The sequence below is a fragment of the Zalophus californianus genome, chromosome 1 (assembly GCF_009762305.2).
Source record: "Zalophus californianus isolate mZalCal1 chromosome 1, mZalCal1.pri.v2, whole genome shotgun sequence".
In the NCBI taxonomy this organism is placed as follows: domain Eukaryota; kingdom Metazoa; phylum Chordata; class Mammalia; order Carnivora; family Otariidae; genus Zalophus; species Zalophus californianus.
The window spans coordinates 84,045,011-84,053,811 of NC_045595.1; the positions used below are offsets into that span (position 1 = coordinate 84,045,011).

Consider the following 8,801-nt stretch of genomic DNA (forward strand, 5'->3'; position numbering starts at 1 on the left):
GTTTGTACGATCAGAACTTTCTACCTTGGATACTGTCCAAAGAGAGGAGGGGAGGGAAACCTAATTGGAATCTTGTTTCTGACTTCTTGGCCCTTCCTTCACCTTGTCGCTGTCTCCCCACACCCTCACAGAACACAGGTTAGGGGTGAGTCATGTCTGTTTGTCTTTCCTTTAGAGCCCCTCTCCCACCAGCCTTGGGAAAGGAGAGTCTAGAGGCGTTTTCTTACCAGGCCTGCTGACCCCTGCACCATGGCTCGGTGCTGCTCCCCAGGTGAGCGGGCACAAGTTACCTATGCCAGCAAGAGAGGGGGTGGTGTAAAGACCTGCTCCCTTGGTCAGAATTTTCAGACTTGCAGAGGACATACTAACCATGGTGGTGGCCGAAGACCACTGTGCCAGCAGATTCAGCCTTGTGCTTAGCGGGTTCTGTCATGGGGCTTGTCTCCATTCGTCCACTGAGGGACCTCCCCTATGAATCTAGATTGGAAAGCTCTGGGACCAGGTAGTTTGTTGGTGCCCTATGGCCTTGATTTCTAAGGAAGCGTGTTGAATGAACTGGGTCTGTAGAACCTATTTCTGTTAAATCTAAGGGGATGTTTTTAGCTTTTCCCTTTAAGAGAAAATGCCATTGCCTTCCAGAGTCCTAAAATTCTACTGTCTTTGTTGAATCACCTGCATTATTTCTTGGTATTGCTGTGAGTGTGGGTGGGGAATGTATATATTTATCTAGCTAAAAATAGAGTTATCCATCCACTAAGAAAAAAAAAAAAAGTCCTTGAGTGTGTATTAAAGATAAATTGGAAAAGAGAATCCCTTAGGATATCAAACACTAAAATAATCATGAAAGCCTGAAAAACTTACTGTTTAGCAAAAACAAAAAAAAAAAGACAGGTATATGTATAGTAATAAAAATAGTACTTGTTTGAAGATGTAAATTGTTTTTAATAAAATTGTTTCTTAGGGGGATAAAAGGAAATGCTTAGGCACAGTATAAACGCTCTAATATTTTGCCGCTTACTCAGGTTGATTTGCTTTGATGATAAGAATTATGGATATATAGAGTATACAGTATGTGCATGTGTCACACATTTGTTATGTATAATTGTGTATGGAAATTACAGCACATATACAGACACTAATTACGAAAACGTGTCTGTATACACTAAATTTAAATCCTAATCACATGAGTTTACTATAGACAAAACAATTTGCTAGCCGTTGTACGGTGGATCAAACTTTTATTTTTCGGTAAGGAAAAAAGAGAGTTGCAGTGTCAGCCTAGTGCAATTTGGTAAGAAATTGTGTGTGTATTAAATCGGAACTGACTGGTAGGAAATTCACAAACGTGAGAATCTCAAAAATCCTTTGGAGTCTTAAGGGATACTGCTGAAGAAGAGCAGGCGTTTATCCATTTTATTTGGAGTTTAAATAAGACTTTCTATTCTTGCTCCATGCTTTAGCCATGGATGAAATGGGGCAAAACACAGGTTTCTTTCTCCCAGGGCTCTGTAGCACTCTTTTCGAAAATGCCTTTGAAATCCTTACTCCTCAATCTTCATTTTAAATCTTTGTTAATTATTTACATCATAATTTGCTTTGCTGTCTTCGCCTTCTGATGCGTATCTTGGTGAAGTCCACGGCTCACATTTTCAGCGCGCTGAGCTTTCACTTCCGTGAGCGAGACTGAAAATGAAGGGTAGGGAGGCTCCACTGACCTCTGATAAGGAAGCCCAGTAGCCACACACCCCCCCTCCCGCCAAAACCCTAGTCGTGCCTCCCCTCCCTGGTTCTTACCATTTTGACTTCTTTCCCGGATGCCGTGGGCCGTCTGGCTGGCCTCCCTTTGCGTCCTGGATCTTTGTCCCCCTCGGAGGAGCTCCAGGTGGGAGAAGCTACAGGTGGGATTCCCAGCCCCCTGTCGCCTCCTTCTAGCCGGCTTTGCCCGCCACGCGGTAAGAAGACAGCGCTCTGACTGTCCGCTTGTTTCTTTGCAGCAGCAGCCGCAGGCGCAGGCGCAGCAGCAGCCGGCGCCGCCACCGCCGCAGGCGCAGGCGCAGCAGCCCGCCGGGCCCCGGCTCCCCCCTCGGCAGCCCACCGTGGCCTCGCCCGCCGAGGCCGAGGACGAGAACCGGCAGAAGACCCGGCCGCGGACGAAAATTTCCGTGGAAGCCCTGGGCATCCTCCAGAGTTTCATCCAAGACGTAGGCCTGTACCCGGACGAAGAGGCCATCCAGACTCTGTCCGCGCAACTTGACCTGCCCAAGTACACCATCATCAAGTTCTTTCAGAACCAGCGGTATTATCTCAAGCACCACGGCAAACTGAAGGACAACTCCGGCCTAGAGGTGGATGTGGCCGAGTACAAAGAAGAGGAGTTGCTTAAGGATTTGGAAGAGAGTGTCCAAGACAAAAATGCTAACACCCTTTTCTCGGTGAAGCTAGAAGAAGAGCTGTCAGTGGAAGGAAACACGGACATTAACACTGACTTGAAAGACTGAGATCAAAGTATTATTTTCATTCAACAGTGCCACTGGTATTTACTAATGAAATGAGAAGTCCACCTTGTATTCTCTCAGAAAACCTTTGTTGTTCATTGTTTGGCCAATGAATCTTCAGAAACTTGCACAAACAGGAAAGTTGAGAAAGGATAATACAGACTGCACTAAATGTTTTACTCTGTTTTACAAACTGCTGGGCAGCCCCAGGTGAAGCATCGAGGATTGTTTGGTATTAAGAATTAAAATTTGTGTTCACGGGACACATCAAGTTGTGTACCCCGTAAGCATGATACCAGTGATTTTTTTTTTTAAAGAAATTATTATTCTGGAGCCTCAAACAAGCATTATAACTTCTGTGATTATTATTTCCTTCCTTTAATTATTTCTGTAACACTCCACACTGATCTTTGGAAACGCGCCCCTTATTTTAAAAAAAGAAAAAAAAAAGAGTTTGTTACTCTATTGTATGTTACAAAAGAACTATAGACTGTGGAATGCAGTTTAAAGATGACATATGCCAACAAATGCCTTGTATTATATGGCACTGCCGTAATTCAAATTTGTTTTTATTTTGGAAATAAAAGTTCACTGTAATTTTTTTCATTCTCATTGTTACATGATTTTTTAAAAAATGAAAAGAAAATGTGAAACACAATTTAGTCCTCATTATTTATTTGTAGATCCTGCAGCATCATGTTGTAATTAATTTTTTGGAAGTTTCCGTTAAATGTAATATTGCTTCTCTTGTTACCATACTGATTCTTTTCTATTTATAAATGTATTTTGATGGGCAGTAAAACAAAGTGTCTTAAAAGTTTTAAATAGAGAAAATGTGCTTTACACAGTTGCCTATAAAAAGTGCTCTATGTTATCCAAGCAATTCATACTATAAGCTTCACTCTTATTGTTGTATGCAATTTTTACTATCATGCAAATAAGCTTAGGTAAATAAAACTAATAGATCACCTTAGAAAATTATGCAATTAATGTGAAAATAATTGATGTTTGCAATGTGTCTTCCTTTGGTTTACAATCAATTTTAAAGCTACATCTGTATAAAATTTCTGTATAAAGGTGTATTTCTTTTTTATGAGTTTATGGCTATGAAAACACCAGCTATTTTGTTACAGCTGGCTGTTTTTATAAGTGTATCACAATTTTCTTTATGCAGAAATGTTCTGATTAGGAGTGGTTATTGACTGTAACTACACAATTAAAATTGTTTGTATGGTATGACATGGTAGGGTTTGTCTGCTTATGTGAAGTAACTTTAAAGAGTCAAAGATGGCCCTCAGTTAGGTGCATGTTAATATTTTCTTGATATTTTACTGATTTTAAAAAGAGCAATTGAAAAGTCACTAGAAACACTGTAAATTTAAATCACAAACACGTGCTCATTTTTTAATTTTAACAGTGAAGACCATGACCTGTTTGGGGTTAACATTTTGCCTAATAAACAGAGATAGTAGGATAGAAGACCTGCCAACAAAAACATAAATCTAGTCTCTAGGAATTTGTGCTTAGAGTGAATTCATCTGCATTTATATCACAATATTTAGTTATGGCAACACTTTTTTTAAGGTAATGTATAAATATTTTAAAGGCCTTTAACAGTAACATTAAGTAGGGAAAAAATGGACCTTCTGTATAAAATCCTCTTAGTAAGCAATGTATTTTTTTAAGTTATAAATGGAATATAAGAAATAATAACAGCTCATTTGGTTGTGTATGTCATAACTATGAGAACTAAATGAAGAAAATAAGAATAACACACCTGGGATTTAAACACCATCTTCAAAATTCTTGCAACATAAAACTCCATACACTCCACGATATAAAATGAGGTGTGTGAATGGTCATGGAAAGGATTGAGGCCAGGGTTTCGGGCTTTGTTATTATTATTATTTTTTTGTATTCACTTTATCTTTTGCTGCTTCTTTTTAAGACTTCCTAGATGTAAATAGGGGTATCTGGGTTCCTTGATAGTTGGTTCTGAAATTGTCCAATCTCTTCATGCCTAACATTTTTCCAGGCACTGATGAGCTCATTGGTAGGCAAGTGGGCTGCTTTTAATATTGAACTTTTACTTAAGAAACTAAAATGGCATCACTGAAGACTCCCGATTCAGCTGTAAAAGTACTATTTACTTTTGAAGCACAGCTGAACTGCTTTGAAGGCAGCTGGTTTGCTGTAACTTAAAATTGTATTGAAAAAGTTTTCAATTCTCTTTATTAAATAAGAAAACAACTTTTAAACATTCTTGCTCACTTAGAGTTCAGAAAACCATTTGAAGAAAAGAAATTTGAATTAATAAATTAGAAACTAGATTTCATGTAGTAAAAAAATGAATAAATAGAAACTAGTATGCCATGAAGTTTTTTACAAAATCCTTGCTCCTTTTTTTCCTCTGGGTTTAGAGGGAAAAGCTAGAGCAAAAAGTAGTCTTTGATTTTATTTTATTTTTTTAACCAGCCCAACAGAATATAAAGGTGTCAGAAATTTTAATTATTTTAGAAGGAAAAATTAGGTTGCAAATAGGATTTTGCCATTCGCAATAAGCTAATTTCTTTTGAAATAACATTTTGAATGAATTTGATGAGTGTGTGTGAGAAATCAATCAACAATACTAATAATAGTCTCACTTAGACCCTTTAACTTAAGCAGCATAATCTTCCTAATACGATCTTTTAAACCAAAAATAAATAAATAAAAAGCACATATCAAAAAACAGTTGATGGTCATGATGGAGTGAGCAAAATTGTTTTCAGGGAAGACAGCACAATTTGGAAATGATTTGTTTGGGTGATCTTCCACACTGCTCCCCCAATGTCATTTATTGTTCATACCAGTCCAGCTACCAGTGGCTATGGTAGAACTCCTTGAACAAGCTTCATTGTGTCCAAGTATTTCAGAAACTTTTAAAAGCTGGGCATGACATAGCGCTTTGTGCTGTTAAGACCTTAGCAGAGTCAGGTAGTTTACGGGTAATATTCAACCTTGTGCATCTGAATCTGTCATGGATTCCTTCCCTCAGCACTTTGCCACTAATTTGTATTACACTCTGTGGCCATATAATACTTGCACATTATGCAAAAAATAATGTAGACAGTATCTCCTTGGCACGTAATATGCAGAGTTGACACATAACCTTTGAAAACCAAGGTAACTAATATGTGTGCCCTAGTTGGGTGGCACTTGGTTAAAAAGTCTGTACATATGTATAAAATGTGTATTGATTAACATTTAGTCCTAAGGAATTCTGGGCTTAAAAGAAGTGGTTTTTTTTTTTTTTCCAAGTAGTGATATCTATATCTAACTGTGCTTATCTAAAATATGTAGCTTGAGTAGAAAACATTTTCAGATGGTTCAACATTGAGTAAAAATGACAATCCCATACATTCCATTATTAAATTCTGCCCTATTCCCTATTGTTATCATCAGCTGATATTAAGGTCCTTGATTGTCACGATATTATCAATAAATGAGGTATTCTGAACTGCCTGGTGATATTTTCAAAAAGAGCAATTAAAATGTGTATACCCTATTATACAGCCAATAAAAATAGGACCATCTTGCTGAAGCAGGCCAAAAATTTGCATGATAGTGTGGAAGGTTCAAATGAAGTTTCAAAAATATGAATCACATTTAAAATATCAGAAGATACTGATGCTATAGTTTATCTTACCAATAAATATTTTTTACTTTTAAAGGGGGCATATTATGGATTCAGTATTTCTTCTGAGGCAATCCTTTTAATGTGAATACTAACTACTTGCATGTCTTTTGACAAAGGTTAAATTACAATCTATTAACATGCAGATTTTTGATAAAATATAAAGTACCCTTATTAAAGAAATGTGGTGGAAGGTGTATGTCCAGAATACGATTACCTGTTTAACAATACCAAATGTTAAATAAAAATAGTTTGGAATTCATGTTTAAAAGACGAGCAACATTTTTAAGCCTTTCTTACATTACCCTACTTACATGAATCATGTATTTCCAAATTTAACTTTATCAAAATAATTCCAAAAAGTTCCATTATGGCTTCTTGCCTTATGCCAGGGTTGTGTACGAAGTCAGCTTCTGTCAACTATTTTCAGTTGCTAGTATCCCTATTGTGATCAAAAGCACAAGACTTGGACCCCGTTCTCTATGATGATGTTTGATGAGGAGACTCAGTAACACAGTACCTTATACTTGTTGCCTGGCCAAGGAAACAAAGAAACTCTAAAGTGACCTATTTTGCTCTAAATTAAATATTGAACATTATTTCAGTACTATTAGTTGAAAAAAAATTTTTTAAGATTTTATTTTTTGACAGAGAGATAGTGAGAGCAGGAACACAAGCAGGGGGAGTGGGAGAGGGAGAAGCAGGCTTCCCGCTGAGCAGGGAGCCCGATAAGATGCGGGGCTCGATCCCAGGACCCTGGGATCATGACCTGAGCCGAAGGCAGGTGCTTAACCACTGAGCCACCCAGGCGCCCCTAGTTGAAATTTTTTACCATTACTCTTTGCTTTTTGTGGTATTTAAATACGTTTTCATTACAGTGACAGAATCTAATCCCGTCTTTACACCCCACCAAAAGATAGGATGCCCCACGTGTTGCTCTGATATTCCACTCACAAAAGAACACACAGTACCTCTTAAATGAGGATGTCGAGAACTTTCTAACATTTAATGTCTGTTAGTTCATCAAGTCTGTGGCAGAGTGATGCAAAGTGAGCCTTTATTCAGAGCACGAACCTGTCCAACAGCATCTTACTGTGGCAACAGGTTTCCCCTACTCCGCCTCTGCTTCCCATTTTAATGTCCAAATTTTACCAGATCTCTCTCAAAGGCTTCTTACCTTTGAGTAGGAAGCACACTCAGATATGCTTAAAATGAAAATCGCAACACCATTCGTAGAATGCTTCGTTATATAAGGCACTGCCACAAACCTATCTCCATTTCACTCTGAGGCACAGAAGGCAGGCTCTGAAACTCCCCCTTCAAAGACCAGGGAGGGCCAACTCAAACAGGCTGATTGCTTCAGCTTTTAAGTGGCCTTATGGGTTTCAAACCCAAGCCTTCTACCCTTGCATTCCTATCGCTACTTCTCCTTAATAAAAGCTTTTTCAAATACAAAAAATGTAAAAACATTCATTGCCATTCAGAATTTTCAGAAATCTAATGTAGCATGTATTTTGCTAATATGAAAAAGTCTGTCACTGAGTAATTGAAATCAAGTGTATGAAATATTAACCCCCAGATTCTGCTGTCCCAGTGTAAGAGCTGTATACACAAAATATTTTTTTTCTGAAAAAACGTACTTTGTTATAGGAATGTTCAGATATATGGAAAAAAGTTAGAATAATATAACGAACCCCTGATGATTCATTCCCAGTTCAACAATTGTAACATTTTCCCATTAATAAGTACTTTGTGAAACTCATTAAAATTAAGATGAAACTTTTATGAAAATATTCAAACTGTTCAGTGGGTTTTGCCCATAATGATATTCTGACATTATCTTACTCTTTGCAAAGTAATGAATTTTCTGATTCCTAGAGAAAATATTGAAACGAAGTTTTTCTCAGAACTCTGAGAATTTTCAAAAAGCCAATTTTAGGAGAACCTGTGAGAATTCCACAAATATTTGTAACATAAAAGAAGAGACAACCCAGCCTCTCTTTATTTATAAACAATACGTGCTTTCATATCATTGTTGAAACTAAAGTACATAATTTTCAGTTATGCATAATAAAATATGTAATTAAGCAACATTCCATAGTGGATTAAAGAATTAAAAGCTTCAGGTGCAGAAAAGAATTTGTTGGCATTTTCTTTTTCAAGGTGGTATTTTGAGGTGCTACTTTTCATTTTCCTTTGACATCTTATACACAAATAAATAGACAGAAACAGGTGAGAAACAGAGAAATGAAGAATTGGCTCCTACTACAATAGACCTGGAAAATAGTGAGGTAGCATATTTGCAATGTGCCCATAAAGGCTAAACTAAAAAGGACAGAAATTTTCTTAGCCTGGGGAGAAAAAAATCTCTAAACGGGGGCGTGTGTTTCAAGAAATAGAAATAACATACTAAAAAGTTAACTGCACTCAATCATTCCTACCTTTCAAACTACATTAAATTAATCACACTCCAATTGGTCGAGTCCAGTAGACTTATTTTTCAAGCGAAGAACTACATATAATTAATAATCCTGTGCTATAAACACTGAAGTTCATAGAGGCATTTGGCATTTATCCTGTTTTTGAAAAAGAGTAATGCATCAAATAAAATCAAACCACTCCAACGTCAG

At 37.3% G+C, this 8,801-nt stretch overlaps 1 protein-coding gene across 7 annotated transcripts in view; it reads left to right on the forward strand.

Annotated features, from left to right (window-relative positions):
- The window catches only part of SATB1 (SATB homeobox 1), a 98,762-nt gene extending 95,031 nt beyond the window's left edge, over positions 1-3,731 (forward strand). For 5 of the 7 annotated variants that reach the window (XM_027584547.2, XM_027584548.2, XM_027584550.2 and 2 more), the window contains 2 exons: positions 176-271; positions 1,995-3,731. In XM_027584547.2, the coding sequence (XP_027440348.1) occupies positions 176-271; positions 1,995-2,498 (600 nt within the window). In that variant the 3' untranslated portion in view covers positions 2,499-3,731. The remainder of the gene's footprint in view (positions 1-175; positions 272-1,994) is intronic. The other 2 variants (XM_027584551.2, XM_027584552.2) reach the window with 2 other exon arrangements.
- The last annotated feature ends 5,070 nt before the right edge of the window (positions 3,732-8,801 follow it).